Source organism: Scylla paramamosain, chromosome 43 (genome assembly GCF_035594125.1).
Source record: "Scylla paramamosain isolate STU-SP2022 chromosome 43, ASM3559412v1, whole genome shotgun sequence".
NCBI lineage: Eukaryota > Metazoa > Arthropoda > Malacostraca > Decapoda > Portunidae > Scylla > Scylla paramamosain.
The window spans coordinates 10,122,414-10,144,134 of NC_087193.1; the positions used below are offsets into that span (position 1 = coordinate 10,122,414).

Here is a 21,721-nt window from a genome sequence, read left to right on the forward strand (position 1 = left end):
GCGGGTTATGTGAATGTGATTTTTCTGTCTACATTTTCCTTCTGGGTACTGTTAAGAGAGAGAGAGAGAGAGAGAGAGAGAGAGAGAGAGAGAGAGAGAGAGAGAGAGAGAGAGAGAGAGAGAGAGAGAGAGAGAGAGAGAGAGAGAGAGAGAGAGAGTGAGAGAGAGAGAGAATTTCACTAATATTGAAAAAAATGAAGATTCCAGTCACGAAAATTTGAAAAACACTGATTTTAATTAAGTTTATTTTTCTTTGCCTCCCTCTATGGAAATAAACAAGCATTCACTTCAATTCTAAAGATACGAAAATACCTCTCTCTTTCTCTCTCTCTCTCTCTCTCTCTCTCTCTCTCTCTCTCTCTCTCTCTCTCTCTCTCTCTCTCTCTCTAAAGGTCGTAAGTTTGATCCTGGCTCACGGCACTTACTCTGCGGCAAATGTAACACTTCCTGTAACCAAGGGCGGCGCCGTATGACATTGTTACATAAATAAATCTATCTAGTTTTTATTTTTCTGTATGTTGTGTGCTTCTTTGTACGTCTGTCTGTCTGTCTTTTTGTACGTACATGCTTGTGTGTCAGTCTGTTTATGTTTGTCTTCTGTATTCCTGTCTACATGTATGTACGTATGTCTGTATGTTTATATGTGTGTGTGTATGTATGTATGTATGTTTGTCTATCTTCATATCCGTCTTGTCTGTCTCCCACTCCGCCTCTCTATATTTATGTACGTATTTATGTATTTTTGTCTACATTCATACCCACTCTTCTCTCTCTCTCTCTCTCTCTCTCTCTCTCTCTCTCTCTCTGAACAATCCCAAACACACAGGTTTCTTGATGTGGGTGAACTGTGTCAACGTCAAATGGGTCACCAAGATGCAGAAACGTCTTCACTGTGACCAAGATAGGGGCGCTGCTGGTCATCATACTGGCTGGCATCTGGAGACTCGGGGAGGGCCACGTGGAGCACTACAGATCCCCTTGGACCGGCACGAGGACAGAGCTGGCACCTTTAGCTACAGCCTTCTACCAGAGCCTCTTCTCCTACACTGGATGGTACGTGGCTGAGGTTCTGGTGGTGGTGGTGGTAGTGGTGGTGGTGGTGGTGGACACAGAAGGGGTATGAGTTTTAAAGGGGAAAAGGTTAAAGGGGTAATTGCGGTTGTGTTATGGGGTTTAGGGGAGGAATGGGTGGTGGCTATAAAGGTAATGATGGTGGTGGTGGTGGTGGTGGTGGTGGTGGTGACTTATGCTGTAAAGGATAAAAGGAATGGAAGTGAGTGGCAGAGGAAATGTAAGGGGCGGTGGTGGTGGCGGTGGTGGTGGTGGTGGTGGTTGGAAGTAACGCGAAAAGGTGAAAGGCACGAAAGGGAGGAGGAGGAGTTACGCCAGTACAAATTTAGTTCAGGAAGAAGGAGGAGGAGGATAAGGAAGAGAAAGAAAGAGGAGGTGGTGAAGGTGGTGTCTACCTAAATTATGATAATGGTGACAGCTAGAGAGAGAGAGAGAGAGAGAGAGAGAGAGAGAGAGAGAGAGAGAGAGAGAGAGAGAGAGAGAGAGAGAGAGAGAATAGGGAGGAAGGAAGGGAGACAGGTAAGGATGGAGCAATGGAGGGAGGGCAGTGTTGACAGTAAAGGCAGTAACTACGGATACAGACAAAGACGGATGCCAGTGATATTTGGTAATGCTTGTGCTATGGCAGGGTAATGGCGGGGGTGGTGGGTGGAGTTATGGCGGTGGGCAGTTGTGTGAGGAAAAGGAGCAGGAGGAGGAGGAGGAGGGGGTAAAGGACAATGAGGAAGGAAAAAGGAAAAAAAAAAAAGTAACAGATGGTTAAGAGAGGAAGGGGAGCAGAAGGGAAGCAGAAGGGGCAGTAATGGGGGTAATAATGACACCAATATAGTGTGTAGTACGGGCTATGTGTTTTGATATAATGCTTATTACAATGCACTCCTGGCAAACTCCCCTCGTAAAACCCAAACTCCAATAACCAGTAACAGTAAATCGACCTCATTTCAGGGACTTCCTTAACCTGGTGACGGAGGAAACTCAAGAATCCAAACAGGTGAGAGAATCAGCTGATCACCAAACACACACATTGACACACACACGAACACGCAGATTTCCCTCACGCGATGATCCAGGCAAGGCAAACAAACAAGCAGACAAGCATGAGTTTCGTGTGGCCTCAAAAAAGATAATACAATTTTCAGTGCCTCGTGTGTAATTTGACATCATTTCCCCTCACGAGATGCTTGACGTATGGGGCTTCAGATCCTGTGAATTGTGGGGTCTTAGATGTCCAGAGACGAGAGATTTCTTTTTCTTTCTTTCTCTTTTACCACTGCTTTCTTTTACCGAGTTTTTCTTCTTCGCAGTGGACTGACTGCACTTTTATTACTCCTCTGACTGAACCAAGAACCTACATTTGAAAATACCACAGAGGATTTTCATTTTTTTTGTTTCTCTTTTCACTGACATATTCCTGAACAAATAATGCAAATTTGAAAGAAAAGTAGCGAACGTTTTTTTTTTCTTTTTTTTTTTTTTTTACTACTAATGGAGACAGGAATTGGGAATGTGTGTGTTTTGTTTTATTCACTATTGACGAAGGCGAGAGGCGTAAGTAGAAGCGTGTCCCTGCATCACTGTATCTATTCTCTCCTTACGCAGTGATGTCAGGCAGTCATGATCAGGAGTAAAGTAACCTGCTATGTTTACTCGCACGGTTTTACGTTTTCTATCGACGTAACCCTACCCACTGTTTTCCGTTTTCTATCAACGTAACCCTACTGATTTGCTGACGAACTTGTAAAACCTCATAACTAAAGAAGAGTAACTTGCTGTACACACACACACACACACACACAGACACACACACATTTACATTTTCTATCCATTTATCCCATATATACTCGTAAATTTATTCATATTAACAAAAAAAAACTGATAACTGTACAGATTTTTATCAGACCAAAGAATTGCTGTTCAAGAAAAAGCAATCAAAACTCAAAACACAAGAGAAATAAAGTAGCAAGGAACTGAAAGATTAGACAAATTGAAGGATGGGGATGGTAAGTGGAAATAGGTAATGTTTGTTTCATACAGGGACTGCCACGTGTAGGCCTGATGACTTCTTGCAGCTTCCCTTACGTTATGTCCCTTTTTGATGTTCTTATGGCTTGATGGTTCCTTGCAGCTTCCCTTATGTTAAAGCAAAGCACAGTGCAGGTAAGTGTGGCAGGGTACTCGACTTGGCCATCTCAGTACACGGCCACTCTCTCCCGCAGGAACCTCCCCCTGGCCATCATTGTGTCCACGACGCTGGTGACGGTGGTGTACACGCTAGCCAACGTTGCGTACTTCGCTGTGCTCACGCCGGCGGAGATGCTGTCCTCTGAAGCTGTGGCCATGGTGTGTGTGTGTGTGTGTGTGTGTGTGTGTGTGTGTGTGTGTGTATGTCCTTTCATTCACTTAGTCAATACCAAGTAACAAAAATAATCACCACAACCACTCTTCATCCACTCACTCACTCACTCACTCACTCACCTCCTCTCCCCGCCCTGCAGACCTTCGGGACTCGCGTGCTGGGCATCCTCGCCTGGAGCATGCCGGTGTTCGTCATGCTCTCCACCTTCGGCAGCACCCACGCCTCCGTCTTCACGCAAAGCCGCCTGGTGTTCGTCGGGGCGCGCAAAGGTCACTTCCCCACCGCTTTCGGCCTCGTCAGTACCAAGCACTACACCCCCGTGCCGGCAGTCATCTTGAGTGTGAGTCAAGGGAAAAGGAAGGGCATTGTAAAGGAAGGGCAATGTAGATCATTCTTATCTTCTAGTGAGTGTGAAGAGAAGAGGGAGGCCACGACAGAATGAATAGACATGCACTTATCCTCCTATTTTAGATTATTCTTTTTGACTTCTCTTTGAATAGACACACACTTATCCTCATATTTTTTTTTTTATTAATTTTTTTTTTTTTTTACTTTGGGGACTGGCATTTTCAGTATTTTTTTTTGTTTTTGTTTGTTTGTTTGTCTTTTTTTAGCACTTTAGTTGGCCTCGGCGGGTGTCACACTTACATAACAAAAAAAAAATACTTGATATGTTTTTTATTCCTTTTTTTTTTTTTTTAGCAGGTAGTGGAGGTTAGCCAAGCATTGCTATATATGTAAAATTAGAAAAAAAAAACCCTCTTCATTGCCTTGTGTCCGAATAGAGAAAAAAATATATTATAATCATTAGATCAATCAAATATTTAGACGATAACAGCTTGATAAAAAAAATAGCAGTCTGATAAATAGATAAATCAAGGAATTAAATAAGTAAATCATAGGCTGATAAAAGATTAACTGATAAATAAAAGATAGGTTAGAAAAGGAGAGAGAGAGAGAGAGAGAGAGAGAGAGAGAGAGAGAGAGAGGAGAGGAGAGAGAGAGAGAGGAGAGAGAGAGAGGAGAGAGAGAGAGAGAGAGAGAGAGAGAAAGAGATGCAGACGGATATGCATGTACCCAAACAAGATGGATGTACTCTCATGCATACTACACAGCAAGGGCCGAAGTCTGAACGTCTATGCAAAAATATTATTCCTCCGAGGCACCGCATGACTTGGTTAGGAAGGGAGGAGGTAGACAGACAGACGAACAGGAAGATGAATGAATGCACACGAAAGCAGAATAAAAAAAGAAAAACGGAAAACCGGCAAAACAAGTGAGGAATACGTAGATAAATAGAAGTACTGATAGAAAGATAGGAAATGCGTAAATGAAGAAAGTTTGTGTGTGTGTGTGTGTGTGTGTGCGCGCGCGCGCGTTAAATAAGAAAAATTGTCAATATCCTAAGTTGACCTAATCTAACCAAACCTTACTTTACCTAAGCTAACCTAAACTTATTTTACTTAACCAGACCTGACTTAACCTAATGTAACCTAACCAAACCTAAGCTAACCTAAACAAAACCTAACTTTACGTAACATAACTGGACTTGACCTAATTCAATGTAACCTAACCAAAATTTAACCTAAGCTGACCTAACTTAACCTAATATTAACAGCTAACATGTTCATAACGTGTCTCCTACATTGTCCTATCTACTCCCTCTCTCTTCATTAACTCACTCCTCTTCCCTCTATTATTTCACCTCTTCCAACACTCTCCCTAATCTTCCTCTACATTTTTATCAATCTTTTGGCCTCCCTTGCTCTCTCACTTCCCTGAATCATCTTTCTCTTTGTCTTTCATCCCCATTTCATTCACGACTCGATTCATCATTATTACATTTCTTTTCCTTTCCTTCTCTTTCTCCAACAAATCATCAATTCCCTTTAACTTCTTATTCTTCTGTTACTCTTTCTTATTTTACCTCATCTTTGTGTCCTACTCTTCCTACGCCCGTCCTTCCACTCTTACCCTCTCCTCAATTGTCCTCTCCTTTCCTTCATCTCCTAAATCTATCTTTTTTGTCAATCATTCCCTTCCTTTTCCTTTTCCATCCCTCCTTTTTTACCTTTAATCTCTCTCTCTCTCTCTCTCTCTCTCTCTCTCTCTCTCTCTCTCTCTCTCTCTCTCTCTCTCTCTCTCTCTCTCTCTCTCTCTCTCTCTCTCTCTCTCTCTCTCTCTCTCTCTCTCTCTCTCTCTCTCTCTCTCTCTCTCTCTCTCTCTCTCTCTCTGTCCCTTCAATCTAATCCATTTCTCTAGTCTCTCCTCCTCCCGTCCTTCCTTCCTTCTCACCCTTTCAACCTTATCCATATTTAGCAATTCTTTTTTCCTCCTTTAGCCCTATCGATTTATTTCCTCATCCTTCTTTCTCCATCTCTTCAAACTATCCATCTCTCTTCTTGTCATTTCTCATTCCACTTCAGCCTTACTCCTTCCTTTTATCTTTCCTTTCCACTCCATTTATTTATCTCATCCTGGTTCCCTCTTGACGATACTAATTTTTATCAGGCATTTAGAATTTGTTTCCAGACAGCTATGCAAAAAAAACTAAATATCCGTTGCTGTTATCTTATGAAATACTAAGCATCCACCCTATCTTTTTTTTTTATCTCAACGTCTCCCTCCCTCTTCAATAAAGCAATCTTTCATCAGTTACTTAGAATTAGTTCCCAGACAACTATGCAGAAGACTGAATATTTGTTTCTGGTATCTTAAGTAAACCTGTGTAATCTTTCAGGGTCTGGTAACACTGGTGATGTTGCTTGTACCGGATATCTCTCATCTTATCAACTACACCGCCTTCAGCGCCACAGCCATGCAGTTCGCCTGTATCCTCGCCCTCTTCTGGTTTCGCTACAAACACCCAGAGTGGCCCAGGCCCTTCAAAGTGAGTGTCTTGCCTGGAGGAGGCCGTGAAGGAGGCGGTGAGGGAAGCGAAGGAGGGAGTGAATGGAGGGATGAAGGAGGGTCTGTAGTGAGGTTCATGACAGCAAGGCAGCCACAGAGGATACTAGTGAAGGAGGTGGTGAAGGAGGCAACGAAGGAGGAGGAAGAGAAGGAAGGAAATGAAGGAAGGATGGAAAGGTACTTTGTTTTGGAAGAAGGTAGAGAAAAAGGAAGGATAAACCAGATGTTCAGGAAGGTAAAGGGAGATAAGAATGAAGAGGAGGAAGGAAGGAAGGAGGAAAGAGTCTTGTGAAAAAGGTAAAGAAGGAAGAAAGGAGGAGATAGTTGCATGCTCAAGGCGTAGAAGGAGAGAAAAGCGAAAGAAATATATGAAGAAAGGAAGAGAGGGATGAAGAGAAGGTGAAGGTGCATCTCAGGGGAGAGGAGAGGGATCTGAGACGAGGGAAGAGGGTTAGGGGTGGGAAAGAAAGGATCTGGAGGGAAGGAGGAGGATTGAAAACAGATCTGACGGAGGGAGAGACATAGTGACGAAAGAAAAGACAAACACAGAAAAACGAAGGATAGGAAAATAAACTACTGGGAAGGAAGGATAAAGCGATAAAGGAGAAAGGGAGGTTTTCCAGAGCAGGGATAACAGGAAACAGATTTACCGAGAGCACAAAGGAAACAAGGAAACAAAACATGAAAACGAATCTGTTAAAAAGAAAGAAGAAAACAAATCTATTAAAAAGAAGAAAAATGAAAAAAATAGAGAGAGAGAGAGAGAGAGAGAGAGAGAGAGAGAGAGAGAGAGAGAGAGAGAGAGAGAGAGAGAGAGAGAGAGAGAGAGAGAGAGAGAGAGAGAGAGAGACATAACAAAAACACAAAGTTGACAAGAAGAAAACGCAAACTTTAAAGAAAGCAGGAAGACAAGGTGGAAAAGAAAGAAAGACAGGGAAGAAGAGGAAGGGAGAGAGAGAAAGAGGAAGAGAAAAAGAAGAAAACTGGACAAAAGTGCAGTGAAGATAATGAAGGTGAGAGGAAACAAAGGACGATCAAGTTAATGCAAGGAAGAGAAGATTGAGATGAGAAAGAGAGTAAAAATAAAAACAGATAAACAACGTGATTGAGAAAAGAATCATTGGGGAAAATATACGAGAGAGAGAGAGAGAGAGAGAGAGACGAGAGAGACAGAGAGACAGAGAGACCATTTACACACACACACCTACAAGAAAACAGTCGAAAACAAAATAGATAGAAGAAAGAATAGAAAAACACCATCAATAAATGACACTACAGTTTCTAAGACTTACCAAAGATTAAATATATTTGGCCTTTAGGGATAAATACGTGTACTAAAGAGCAGTGCTGGTTCCCTTGCCTGACTCACGAGCGCGCACACACACACACACACACACACACACACACACACACACACACACTACATCTCACGTGAGTAATTAGCATTATATTAAAGTCCCACAATGCATTACCCGGTGCAAAATACATCCAATTATTTATCTATCTGTAAGCGTGATTGGTTGCTTCTTAATTCGAATATGTATTGTTATTTTATGTTTTTTTTTATCTTTTATGTATGTTTTTGTCTCTGTTTGTCTCTGTCTGTTTGTCTGCATGTTTATCTCTATGTATGTTGCCTCTTTTGTCTGTATGTTATCTGTTTGTATGTATGTTTGTTTTTTTGTTCCTATGTATGTTTGTCTCTCTCTGTTTGTCCATGTTTTTCTCTCTCTGTTTGTCTATTTGTCAATGTTTATCTGTCTCTGTGTTGGTATGTTGGTCTGTTTTATGCATGAAGAACTCAGTCTAAGAGCAAAAAAACTGGCATGTTACGTAACTCTCTCTCTCTCTCTCTCTCTCTCTCTCTCTCTCTCTCTCTCTCTCTCTCTCTCTCTCTCTCTCTCTCTCTCTCTCTCTCCACCCTTTATACCCACACATGCCTCACCTGTGCCATATCTACAGGTGTGGCTGGCGGTACCCATCCTCTTCGCTGGCGTCCAAATCTTTCTCCTTAGTGTGCCTGTCATAATGTCGCCAATGGAGGTCGCTGGGGCAGTGGGAGTCATCCTGGCTGGCCTCCCTGTGTACTACTTCGCTGTGTACCGCCAGGACCTCGCCATGCTCTTCTCAGGAGCACTAGGTAAGGAAGGGAAGGAGAGAGAGCTTAGTATTCTTAGGTCTGAGGCAGTATTGGTAGTGTCTCTACTTTTAAGAGGCTCTAGATGATATTTGCTGGGAGTTTTAAGGGTGTTTTCATGTTTGTATTGAAAATTTCACGTTTTGTGTGTGTGTGTGTGTGTGTGTGTGTGTGTGTGTGTGTGTGTGTGTGTGTGTGTGTGTGTGTGTGTGTCTGTGCGTTCATGGTTGTGTTGATTTTTTTTTTTTTTGGGTGGGTGTGTGTGTTTTCATGGTTCTATTGAAGAGTGTGTGTGTGTGTGTGTGTGTGTGTGTGTGTGTGTGTGTGTGTGTGTGTGTGTATGTATCCATGGTTCTATTAAAAATTTATAGAAATTTAATGTTTTTTGTGAATCTATTTGACAGTTTAACAAGGCTTCCAAACTGTTTACTGGGAAAAACACTCCTAAGAACTCGAGCAGTAATCTAAGTGAGCTGTATGGGAAAGGCATTTACGTGACTGTATTGACATTATGAGTAGAATTGTGCACTGTCATCAGAAAAACACGCATGGGAGCTCAACTATGTGACCTTACTTTACCTCTGCTTGTAAGACACTCTACTGAAATTTTACTGACGTTTTTAAGGTGATTTTTTATGATTCAACTGATGGATTAGCAAGGATTCTGAAACGTCAGTAGGAAAAAAACCCATTGCAACTCGACTAATAATCTATGTGACCTTTGGAAATAGTCATGATTAAAACGAAATGTATAAAAATACGAGACTTAGTTGCAAAATACTGATTAACTACATTTTCTTCCTTAATCTGATTATGTGTGTGTGTGTGTGTGTGTGTGTGTGTGTGTGTGTGTGTGTGTGTGTGTGTGTGTGTGTAAGAGTATTTTCCAAGGTGAGTAAGGAAGGAGAGAAAAAGGAAAAAAAAAAAGTTCAGAGATGCAAACAAAAAAAATTAAAAAAACTTGAGTAAAAAATCAGTAGATACAAAAAAAAGAACTGGAGAATAAGCGGAATAGAAGACTTTTCTCCGCCATAATTCTCTGATTATTTTGTATAACGATTTGTGTATATTTTTTCTTTTTTTACCTTTTTTTCCTCCAATAAAGGTCTGACGTTAATTTTTCATTTCCATCTTATAATTCATACATCCATTTCTTGTCACGTTTCTCATTTCACGTTCTCAGAATTTCTTCACTATAAAAAACAAATGTTAATTTCTTCTTATTCTGTAAATCTGCCGCAGCTTGTTCTTTATTAATACTTAGATGAGTATCTTTTCTCATTTTTCTCATCTCCTTATTTTCAATTATCTCGACATTTTTTTCTTCATTTGCTCACACGGAATGAATAAAAGAAGAGGGAACCTTAGTTACGAGGACGACAATGTTTAATATTTCATCTTTTCTCTCATTTCTCTTGTTTCTTTCTTATTTAAGAGAGCATTTCTGTTATCCTCCCTCCCTCGCCCACTCGGGATGAAAGAAGAGGAAAAGTACAAGTATTATAACCATTTTTTTTTGCCTCCTCTATACTCAGCCGAAAAATTTAATGGAAAAATAAGGAAGGAGAGACGCAAAGGGGCTAAAACTTCCCCTTTTTGGCTATTCACGTCTACTTCCTCCCTTTTCTTGCCTTTTTTCTACACTGATTGATTAAGTAAGGGGAGTTTCACTTTTTCATTATTTTCGGGGTTAGTGAAGAAGTGGCTGTTTTTTCTTGGGTCGGTCTCTCTCTCTCTCTCTCTCTCTCTCTCTCTCTCTCTCTCTCTCTCTCTCTCTCTCTCTCTCTCTCTCTCTCTCTCTCTCTCTCTCTCTGATGTCTTTTTTTTTTACTCGTTTTTTCACTTTTCTCTATACATGGCCGTGGTTAATTCTCTCTCTCTCTCTCTCTCTCTCTCTCTCTCTCTCTCTCTCTCTCTCTCTTGTTCCGTAAATTACTTCTCTAGTTCTTTTTCTCTTTTCTCCCTTGCGCAGTTCAGCAGTTTGATTCATTATCGTGTTTGGTATTCATTAATCCACCATTTTTCATTTTTTCACCAATTACGTATTCTCTTCTTTCTTCTTTTTTTTTTCTCTCTTATTCCTCGATTTCTAGTTAGATATTCTGATTTAGGGTTCCTTTTTTATTTGCCATTCTTATTGTTATTTTTTTTATTTCCTATTCTTGTTTTTTTTTCCATATAATTTTCAAGCACCGACAGAATTTCATAAGATTTTTTATTTTATACACGAGGAAGGGAAGTTTATTACATTTTTTTTTTTTAGGAAGACCAAGGGCAAAACAAAATTAAGAAAAAAAGGTCCCTAATTGTCTCTCTAAAAGGGAAAAATTGAACAGCTAACCTTCCTATATATCTATTAGACATTAATTGTGTTTATTTCTTATTTTCGTTTAATTCTTCATTACATTCTTTTTTTTTTTTTTTTTTGGTACTTGCATTAGTTCAATTTTTGTTCGCTAATTATTGTTTTTTTTCTTTCCTCTTCCTTTACTTTTTCAATCTTTTCCTCCTCTCTCTCTCTCTCTCTCTCTCTCTCTCTCTCTCTCTCTCTCTCTCTCTCTCTCTCTCTCTCTCTCTCTCTAAACAGACAAGCTGACACTGCTATGCCAGAAGCTGTTCCTGTGTGTGCCAGAGGGGAAGGCAGAGTGACACGGCAAGACGCAATGACACCAACAGAATGACGCAATGATGATGAGATGGTGCTTTCAGTTAACCTAATACAAGCATAAGTTACTGTATATCCTAATCTTTTCACTCCTGGCCACCTTTGCAATGATACCAATAATTTTCTTAGATACTTTTACATAACAGTTTCCTTGTTTCGTGTCCTGTGTATCTACATCTCTGTACCAGGCTGGCAATCTTCCACAGGGGGCGGTCCAGATAGCACCACACACTCATAGACACATCATTCATAGGAGAATATTCTGAAACACTTCTGCTCGCATCTCAGCTACTTTCAAAAGGCTTTAGTGACAGATTAACAAGATTTCTACATTTTTAACAGGAGAAACACTCTTGGGACGCGGCTAGTCGTCTGTGGCCCTTGAAAATAGTCGTGGTGAGAGAGCAAAGTGTTTTAGAAAACGGGCCGCACACTTAGCCTCGTCGGCCCCTGGTAGAGATGCAGTCTTTGTGTCCTAGAAAAGATAATCTCATACATTTATTATCCTGTGTAAATGTGAACGATTCCCCAGTGTTGTAAACGTTGACGAAAGGTGGCCATGGTAGTGAAAGGGTTAAGAGGGACAGGGTTAGGATGTTATGTAATTTTCAGGTGATGATGCATTAGTGATGTACTATAGAGATGTGAAGAGTGATGTGGTGGTGATGCTGTGAAAGGTGATGCTGTGAAAGGTGATGTTCATGTCTTATCTAGTTCAGTAGTGAGTGGAAACTTTTTTTTTTTAACATCGACTTTCTCTTCCTCTTCCTTGTTCTCTCCCTCCTCCTCCTCCTCCTTCTCCTCCTCCTGCTCTTCTTTCTCTTCCTTGTCCCCTCTTTTTGTTCCAGTCTTGCACTTACATCTCTGCTGTAATCCTCTTCCTCTTCCTTCTTCTCCTCCTCCTCCTCCTCCTTGTCCTTATCCTCGTCTTCGTCCATCGTTCTTTTAAGTCCATCCTCCTTGTCCTTATCTTCCTCCTCCTCCTCCTATTTTCCTCATCCTTCTCTTTCCCCGCCTTTTATCAAGTTCTCCTTTAGTCAAACAAATTACATGTGTTTTTCATTGATGTTTTCTCCCTCCTCCCCTTTCTCTGCTGGCCAATCAGAAAAACACCTTTCTCTCCGTGTGACCAATCAAAAGAATCCTTCCTTTTATCGACCAATGAAAGCTACCCAATAAGTTACAAGCACTGTCTTTTTCTCCAAGCTTTTCCAATCAAACTACACCATTCCATAAAGTGCCAGATTATCACAGCCAATCACAGTGAACGTACCAGATATTTTTCGCAAATCACGGTTCAAGTTATGTCTGGACCAATCATAGAGCAAGATTTTTTTTTTTGTATCTTTTCTTGTTTTTTTTTTTTTCTTACTAGATTGCATTGTTACTTTTCCCTTCAAGTTTGTAGTGAGGGTAAACTTATGAATTTTCTTCCCTAATTGTTCGTTCACGTCTTGAGTAATGGTAATGAGTGGGTACTTTGCTGTGCTTCGTTCGTTTCACTATTTATTGTTACTTTATTTAATAGTCGACGTGAGTTGCTAGCACTTCATTTGTTTCGGGGCATTAGGTGAAGGGAACAATAAAGGCATGTCATTAAACGATCTATCGGTTTCATTTACAAGCTCTTCTGTCATTATTTTTCACCAGTTTGTGTTTTTTTTTACCCCATATTTTTTTTTCCTTCCTCTTCCAACATTTTTCCACAGAGTTTTATTTTTACTTTTAAGGTCATGACCTGAATTCTTTTGCACAACATTCTCCTGCTTTACTTCCTCTTTTTTTCCTTTTGTTTATCTTTTTTTTTTACTTTCTTACTCTTTTCATTGGATACCTGCACTTTTTTTATTGTTGGTGTTATTTTTCAAAGGTGGACTCTTCAGTATTTTCCTCCATTCCACCTCATGCGGTTGTTTATACTGAGGGTGGACACTTTCCTCTATTTTCCTTTGTCGTCTTTTTTTTTTCCTTTCTGGTCACGTGCGGACATTCGGTTGCAGGCGACTCGAGTTTTTCCTCCTCCTCCTCCGCCTGCTGCTGCTGCTGCTTTCCTTCCTCCATTTCTTTACCTTTCCTTCATCTCTGCCTCTCCTCCTTTCCTTCTTCACGTCTACTTTCGTTCTTCAATTTATCTATCTTTGCCTCTCTTTCTGTTCTCTGCTTTTCCTTCCCTTCTCCTCCTCCTTTTTTTTTCCCCTCTCCTTATTCTCTTTGCTTTTCCTTCACGTGCAATTCTTCTCTCTTCTTTCTCATTATTTTCCTTCGTCTCTCCTCCTCCTCCTTTCTTTCCTCCGTGTCAATATCTTCCCTTAATTTTTGTCTTTTCTTTCCTTCCTCCATTTCCTTACTTTTTCTCTCCTCCTTTCCTTTACTAATTTTCTCCTCTACCTTTACCCACGTGTGTGTGTGTGTGTGTGTGTGTGTGTGCATTTTTTCATCTTCTTGATTTATATGGTTATTATTTTTCGTATTTCCTTTTTTCAGCATTTATTTATTTTTTTTTCTTTCTGTATCTGCTTCTTAGTTTCTTTTCATTACACATTCTTTCCACGTACGTATATTTTTCTCATCTTCCTCCTCTTCTTTCTCGTTCTTTCTTTAACATTTTTGTGTGTCCTCGTCCTCCTCTCTTTTTTTCCCTCTCTCTCTCTCTCCTTCCGCCTTCTCTCTTATTATCCTTAGCTTTATTCTGCTTTCTCTTTTTCTTGCTCTTTTTTTCTTCTTATTTCTACCATCACTAATTTATTCTCTTTCTTCTTGTTTTCCTCTTCGTTAATCTTTTTATGCTTATTTTTTTCCTTCCCCACTTTTACTCCCTTTTTCCTTTTACTTTTTTTCCTCCACTAACTCTTTCTCATCTCCTCCTCCTCCCCTTTATCCTCTTCACCCTCATTTCCACTCTCCCTTTTCCTTCTTTATTCCTCGTTTGTTTTCACTTCTTGCATCATAAACTTCTCTTCCTTCGTCTCTTCTTTACTCTCTTCCCCTTACGCCATCTTCTGCTTCTCCCTTTTATTCTTTTACTCTCTTCTTATTATTTTACCTCTTCATCTTTTCACCTTTTCTTTGTCTTCCTCTTTACGCTTTAGTCCTCACTATCTCCATCTTTATTCATCTTTTCTTTCGACTTCTCACGCTACACACTCTTCCTCCTTGTCCCCCTCTTTATCCTTCTTTTTATATACCTCTCTCTCTCTCTCTCTCTCTCTCTCTCTCTCTCTCTCTCTCTCTCTCTCTCTCTCTCTCTCTCTCTCTCTCTCTCCATTTTCATCTTTATTCCCTCTCTTCTTTTTTACTTATAAAACTTATCTTATGTTTTCTTTAGTCTCACTTTCTTTATACCTTCACTTCCCTCCTCTTCCTCCTCCTCCTCCTCATCCTCTTCTTTATACTTTCCTTCCTACATTTCATTCTCTTTACTTTCCTTACACATTACCACTCTATTCCTCTTTCTCTCTATTTAACCCACTACACCACCACCACCACCACCACCAGCAGGAATGTCCCTCGCGTGGCTGCAAGGAAAGTCACCACAGCCCAAAACGCAGCGAAACAGGCGCCCTTGCTGCTCCGTGTCTCCGCTCACTAACTTACGGGGGTCGGGGCGCTGGATTTAGACACGGTAAAGAACATGTTTAAGGGGTCGGGGAGTGACGGGGGTGGCGGAGGGCGGGGGTAACTCAAAGATACTCAGCGACCTCATGCAGGGAAAGGAGTGGAAGGGAGTGGGAAGGGTGTGACTGAACGGGGTGGGAGGGTGAGGAATGGGGGATGGGGAGGGTGAGGGGAAGCATGGTTGGCTACAAGGCTTGTCCGCACGTTCTTCATCTTTCTCGTGATTTACTTGGATCGATGAGCAGGAGGAGGAGGAGGAGGAGGAGGAGAAGGGGGGGAAAGTTGAGGTGCACGAGGCCAGTCGGGGAAAAACCTCTTGCTTTGTATTGCGATCAGGAATGGAAGATGAACGAACGCACGAAAGGAAAACATTAAAAAAAACGTGTGTGTGTGTGTGTGTGTGTGTGTGTGTGTGTGTGTGTGTGTGTGTGTGTGTGTGTGTGTGTGTGTGTGTGTGTAGGGGAGAGCGTTCAAAGAGAAGTATAATGGGAGCGTTGAAAGTGAGAAAGAAGTAGAGTGGGAGTGTGAATGTTGAGAGAGAAATAGAATGTGAGCATTGAAAATAAGAGAAAAATGGACTGTGACCATTGGATACGGCGACAGTGAAAAAAAAAAGATGAAACAATGACAAAAAAAAAAACCCGAACACTGAAATTAGAAGACGAAATAACCACATTAGAAAAAAATAAATAAAATAAACAAAAGTAAACAAAAACAAACTAAACTAAACAGAATAACGCTAAATTCAACAAGGAGGGGACACGGAAAACAAGTGAAGTGAACAACGAAGAGAGAGAGAGAGAGAGAGAGAGTGATGGGGTAGCGTTCGACGAAAAGTGTTAAAACCGCATCGTTCAGGGAAGGGCGGGAGGGCGAGAGAATGTCCATCATATTAATCTGAGGAAAACATAGTTATCATCCTTCAGGGGCCCGGAATATACACTCCTGAGGGCCTTCGCGGGAACTCCAGGGGCGCCTCGGGGTGTCTAGGGCAAGGGCGAGGGTCCAAGGAAGGGCGAGTCCAAGGAGGAAATCCGAGGACCTGAAGGAGGAGGAAAATCTGAAGAAGGGTGAAGTGTTGGGTAAATATGAAGGGGGAAAATGAAGGAAATTGAAGGGAAGACTGCATGGGGAAGGGGGGAGGAGGAAAACTGAAGGAAAACGGAATAAGACGGAAAAACTGAAGAGCAGAAAGACCTAAAATGAAAAAAAATTAAGGAAGGAAATTGGAGGAAACAAGGGAAAACTGGAGAAGGAAATACTGAAAAGAGAGTAGAAGGGAAAACTGAAGGAGGATGAAGGAGGGGGAAAACTTAACAGAAGAAAGACCTGAAGGGGAAAATAAAAGGAGAAAAAGTGAAGGGAAAACTGGAGAAGGGAACAGTAAAGAGATAGATGGAGGAAAACTAAAGAAGCTAAAAAGAAACGAGCCCTGAAGGGAAAACTGAAGGAGGGAAACTGAAGGAGGAGCTGCCTGAGGAAGAAACAAAGACTGGAGGAGAGAAGGAAACATTCGGTGAAGGACAAGACTGCAGGGAAGGAAGGGAGATGAAGGAAAGAAGAGAGGAAAAAAGAAAAGAGTTTGTTGATTTCCCCACTCTAATAGGATCCTTCTCCCCGCTCCTTCACACACCCTCCACCTTCAACCCCCTTCCTCTCCCCCGGAAACCAATAACGTACTGGAGGGGGGGAAAAAAACCAAGTATCCATTTTTTTCCCCTTTCCTTCCATATCTATATCTTGGACTTTTCCTCTTCAATTTGGCTTTCAGGACAAATTATTTCACGTGGCAAATTGGAATTTTCATAAACATAGGTTTTATTTGCTTATTTATTTATTTCCACGGCTACTCTCTCTCTCTTTCTCTCTCTCTCTCTCTCTCTCTCTCTCTCTCTCTCTCTCTCTCTCTCTCTCTCTCTCTCTCTCTCTCTCTCTCAGGTAACCGAAAAATATACGAGTGAATCTTATTAATATTAAATGAATATCACCACTTAATTGTTTTTCCTTCGCCTTAGAGGAAAATAGGAAATGAAAGGAGAGAGGAGGAAGGCGGATGAAGGGAAGGCTGGGGGGAGGAGGAGGGAGTTTAGGGAAATTAAAGGAGGAGGAAGAGGGAGGGAGGAAAGACGTCGTGTGAGGAAATTTAAAGAGGGATAAGATGGAGGATAGAAACGTTAGGTGAGGGAAAGAAAGCAAGGAATAAAGGAAGGAAAAGAGGAAAAGTAAAGATGTAGGGAAAATATGAAAGAAAGGAGAGATGTAGGGAAAGTAATAAGCAGGAAAGGGAGGGAAATAGAGAAGAAAAACGAGATGTGTTTGGAGAGCAAGGAAAAAAGGAAAAGGAAAAAAAATATGATGGAAATTATGAGGAAAAAGAGGTGTGGGGAAAGTAACAAGGAGGAAAAGAAGGAAATAATGAATAAATCCTAGATGTGAGAGACGTAAGAGAAAGAAAGAGGAGAAGAAATGAAACGTGGGAAAAGCGAAAGGAAAGAAGAAGAAAGAAGAGAGAGAGAAAAAAAAAAGGAAAGCGAAAATTAAGACAGTGGTAAGTTGGGAAGAATAGAGAAGAGGGAGAGAAAAGAAGAAAGAAAAATGAGGGAAAACTAGAATAAAGCGAGATGGAAAGAAAATGAAAGGGAAACGGAAGGGAGAGGCGCAAATCATGGAGAGAAAGAGAAGAGAGGAAAGGAAAACCGTGGGGGAAAATAAGATGATAAAGTGGGAGGGAAAGAATGGGAAAAGGGAATAGAAGAGAAGAACGCAAATTTGGGAGGAAAATCACTTCCTGGAAATGAATAAATGGATACAAGGGTGTGGCTGACGGCTTATCTGCTCCTCTTCCTGCTACTGACGAGGAGGAGGAGGAGGAGGAGGAGGAGGAGGAGGAGGATGGATGGATTAACTGATATTCACAATTCATATTTTTTTGTAAGTTTCCACAATTGAGTAAAATGTGGTGAATAATTAATGGATACACACACACACACACACACACACATGACATTTTCTCAACTCGAATGGGAAAAAAAAACGAAAAGAAAAGAAAAAAAAACTCAAGACAAAAAAAATAAGGTAACGAAGGCAGAAAAAAAAATGAAAACAAAAATTAATTAGTCAACGTACGTAAGTCAAAAAATGTAAATAGTAAAATACATAGACAAATGAATAAGTCACACCAATAAGCTCATACATAAGAAGATTATAAATTCCCAATACTTTTTACGCCTTATACATAAAATTTCTTCTAAAATCATTCGTTTTGGTTGCTAGCAGAGAGAGAGAGAGAGAGAGAGAGAGAGAGAGAGAGAGAGAGAGAGAGAGAGAGAGAGGAACATGAGGGAAGAGGAGACGGTGGTTTAAGAATGGGGAAAGAAAGGGCAAACTAGAGAAGTAGAGACGGGTGAAAAGGAAAGAAAAGGGAGGAGAGAGATTAGAGAAACGAGGGAAGTAAAAGGGGAAAAAAATAGGAGAGAAAGTAGAAGGGAATAAAGGGAGAGAGTGGGAAAGAATAAAGAGGAGAATGGAAAGGATGGAGAATATGAGAAGGAAAATGAGGAGGAAGGGACACGAGAGAGAGAGAGAGAGAGAGAGAGAGAGAGAGAGAGAGAGAGAGAGAGAGAGAGAGAGAGAGAGAGAGAGAGAGAGAGAGAGAGAGAGATGCGATAAGAAGGGGAGGAGGAAGGGAAAGGAAGGAGCGAAGGAAGGGAAAGCGAAAAGAAAGAGAAGAAAGGAGGAGAGAGAGGAGAAAAGGCGCGATAGGAAGGGAAGGAGCAAGGGGAAAGGGAGGGAGGAAGGGAAGGGGAGGAGGGAGAGGAGGAAGAAGGGGGGAGGGGAGGGATTAGCGTGTCATCACTACATTCGGCCGGTGATTCAAGTGACGAGCTCAAACACGCGCTGGTTCGAAGCCTCGCGGGTTTGAAGCCTTTCGAGATGTGCTTCGTTTGTTTGTGTCTGCGTCCAGCTCTCTCTCTCTCTCTCTCTCTCTCTCTCTCTCCTTTACCTTCGATCTAGTAATGCGACTGGCTACTTCACTCCTTCCTCTCTACCTTTCCTACCTTCCCCTTCCCCTCCGCCTCCTCCCCCTCCTTCTAAAAGTATTTTCATGGTTCCTTTCCGGTAACGACCCTTAACATACGGTCATTATCAGAGTTTATGCTGCGTACTACTTTATATTTATGAGGAAATAGAGGCGGTTTCTATTTGAGACTCTTACTCGTTCTTGGTCTGACCTCTCAAGCTTCTACAGTGCCTTGAATTTAACTCAGTACTTCCGACGATAAAGAAATTCTCAGCACAAGTAATATAGTCTCCTTGTAATATTGGGAAGACTAACCTGGTATAAGTGCATTAAAAAAAAAAAAATGGTAAACAATTCTGACAGCATAGTAATTTGTTAATCCTCAGGCAAAGAAACACTGACACACTACTTTGGATTTTCATCACCCAGGCTTATACCAGCTTAGAGTTTTCTAGTAGAATTTCAGGTAATAGTTGGTGATGGTGGTGGTGGTGGTGGTGGCAACATGGGAGGGGTAATTGTACTATTGAAGTGATACTTGTGTGGAGGGTGGAGCAGCGGTGGAAGCAGCAGCGATGGGAGAAGATTAGTAAAGTGTTTGCTAAGTGGGAACCCGAAGTGGATCTGTAAATGCGATATTCTACGTAGAAGCATCTTTATTATTGTAAATCTACGAAGATAACTGACAATCTTTAATTGCGCTGATACATTTATAATTTTCATTGAGCAAAAAACAAGCCCCACTGAAAAAGATCCAAACAAAGAACACTAAAAAAGGCTCACTAAAAAAAAAGCCCCTTGTAAAAAGAATACTAAAAAAGGTCTAAAAAATAGCCACTGGAAACAAAAAATAAAAGGTCACACTGAAGATAAAGGAACAAAGCTGCAAGTTAGGTATGACTAATATATTTGCAGTGGCTATCGATACAGTAACGTAGCTACCAATAGTATACATAAGAGTAATTCCCTCCTTGACAGCTTTGTGCAATCCTCGTACTCTTCAACACTGGTCTCTCATTCTGATTATAACTTCCACCGCAACTGTTATAACAAGGCGAGATAAGACTCCCTAAACTTCCTGAGAATACGGAGGAGCCTGTGGACAGTCAAGCCAGCCACATCGCCCTTTCCTGCCGCCGCCACCACCACCACCACGTTCGTGTCTCTAGCCCTTAGAACATTCTTCTCTGAACGCCATTAATTTTACGTAACACGCCTCAAGAGTTCCGACAACTATATGGCCTTGAAAAATATATGAAAAGATTTGAATAATATTATGGTGTTGCGTATAGTGGCGCAGCATCTTTATGGCTTTCCTGGTCAGTGGAGCATACTCTGCGCCGCACCTCTACTTTAAAAGGCCCTAATTGAAGTTACACACGTTTATAGGGGTGCTTTTACCGTTCCAGTGATATATTAACAAGATTCCTACATTAACATGAGAGACACTTGAGAACCCGACTAATCATCTCTGTGGACTTTGAAAATAACCGTGGTGTGAGAGCAAAGCGTCTCTGAGTACGGGGCCAGGCTAACAACTCGTTACATCCCTCTACACACACTAATGCATGGATACTCTCCTCACACTCACCATCACTGCAGGCACTTGGCACAGTCCCTACGTAGCACCTCGGCGGTCCTGCTTCACCTTCACCAGTAATAAGTGTTCGAGAAAGTACAGAATCCACTACGCGCTTGCACCAGACAACGAACGCACGGGGACTAGGTAAGCGTCTAAGATGGCTGCAGTGAGTCGCGTTGCCTCGGTACTCTCTCGAAGCTGTCTCGAAGCTGTCCGGTACTTTAAAACCCTTTTAATGTTATTTTGCCACATTTCTCCTTTATCACAAACAACTATGGTACATCTTTTCTTGTTCCACAGCCACCTCCAATATTGTACTCGTCAGAAACTGTAAAATCTATTCTATTCCGGTTCTTGTAGATGCTTATAAAGATTCCATACCTTATTTATAGTGGTGTGAATTGTTGCATGCCGCAGTGAAAGAGTTAAACGAAGCAAAATTTTAAGTAAAACAAAATACAGAAAACGCAGAAAGGTTTCGTAAGCACAAAGAAACAGATGTTATATTGTAAGTGTGGGGGGCTGCTCGGGCGGAAGAGTGTTATAAATATGGTGAGTTACGTACGATTTTTTTTCTTTTTTTTTTTTTTCTAAAGAGACCAGTCTTATTTATAGACACTGTAGGTGGATGTTGTGTCAAAGTGGAAGAGGTGGTGGCGGAAGGAAGAAAGGGAAAATATTAGAGTGCATTCGGGAAAAGATAACAATAAGAATATTGAATTATACAACTACCACTACCACCACCACCACCACCATCACTACTACTACTACTATTAATAATAATAATAATAATGTTGCTGCGACTGCTACTTCTGTTACAAGTGGCTACAATGAAGAATATAACCAACAATTCGAGTATGAAACAATAGCTACTTAAATAAAGGATAACAAAAGAACATACAAAACAATTATCCAGCACTAATGATACAAAAAAAAATAATGACAACAATAATGATATCAACCAATCCTTCACTTTCACAGCGGGAGAAGAGCAGGAGAGTACCAATGAACCACAAGCAACAGGTGCCCGATGAAGGAGAGCAGCTGTGAGGTGAGGCGACGGGCAGGTGATGCCAATCGTGAAGTCAGGCTGGCGTGCAATGGGTGGCTGGGCGGTAGTAACTCCACATCATCAGCGCCAAGTGTACTACCTTCACACCAGCTGCCCCGACCCACGCCTGCTTCTCTCCTAAGTGGATGGATCATATTTCTCAAACACTTCACCGCAGCACATCCACCACTTTCAAAGGCTTTAAATTCACGTTAAACGAGTTTTTAAGGTTGTTTTTGTAGCTCTAGTGACAGGTGAACAAGATTTATTCATTAGCAATAGGAGAAACGCTCTTCAGAATCCGGCTAGTGAT

General features: G+C 41.2%; 1 protein-coding gene and 1 long non-coding RNA gene across 3 annotated transcripts; one reads left to right on the plus strand and one right to left on the minus strand.

The window, feature by feature from the left end:
* Positions 1-914: 914 nt before the first annotated feature.
* Positions 915-12,740, plus strand: LOC135093509 (large neutral amino acids transporter small subunit 1-like). 2 transcript variants are annotated; one of them, XM_063992810.1, is made up of 7 exons: positions 915-1,053; positions 2,017-2,062; positions 3,288-3,411; positions 3,567-3,767; positions 6,168-6,317; positions 8,300-8,477; positions 11,062-12,740. In XM_063992810.1, the coding sequence occupies exons 3-7, from the start codon at positions 3,385-3,387 to the stop codon at positions 11,121-11,123; spliced, it is 618 nt and encodes a 205-aa protein (XP_063848880.1). In that variant the 5' UTR covers positions 915-1,053; positions 2,017-2,062; positions 3,288-3,384; the 3' UTR covers positions 11,124-12,740. The 2 variants fall into 2 exon arrangements, with proteins under 2 accessions (XP_063848880.1, XP_063848879.1); XM_063992809.1 differs by lacking the exons at positions 915-1,053; positions 2,017-2,062 and having other exon boundaries at positions 2,074-3,411.
* LOC135093510 (uncharacterized) lies at positions 922-21,094 on the minus strand. The gene is made up of 4 exons (XR_010263401.1): positions 20,367-21,094; positions 8,283-8,473; positions 3,547-3,760; positions 922-1,069 (listed from the first exon to the last, which is right to left on the minus strand). It is a non-coding gene; the product is annotated as an uncharacterized LOC135093510 (long non-coding RNA).
* Positions 21,095-21,721: the final 627 nt, after the last annotated feature.

Excerpts from the sequence above, each read along its gene's own strand:
- LOC135093509 (XM_063992809.1), top strand. The coding sequence starts at position 3,205 with ATGTTAAAGCAAAGCACAGTGCAGGTAAGTGTGGCAGGGTACTCGACT. Across the intron at positions 3,768-6,167 it reads TGCCGGCAGTCATCTTGAGT|GGTCTGGTAACACTGGTGAT; the intron begins GTGAGTCAAGGG and ends GTAATCTTTCAG. Across the intron at positions 6,318-8,299 it reads AGTGGCCCAGGCCCTTCAAA|GTGTGGCTGGCGGTACCCAT; the intron begins GTGAGTGTCTTG and ends CCATATCTACAG.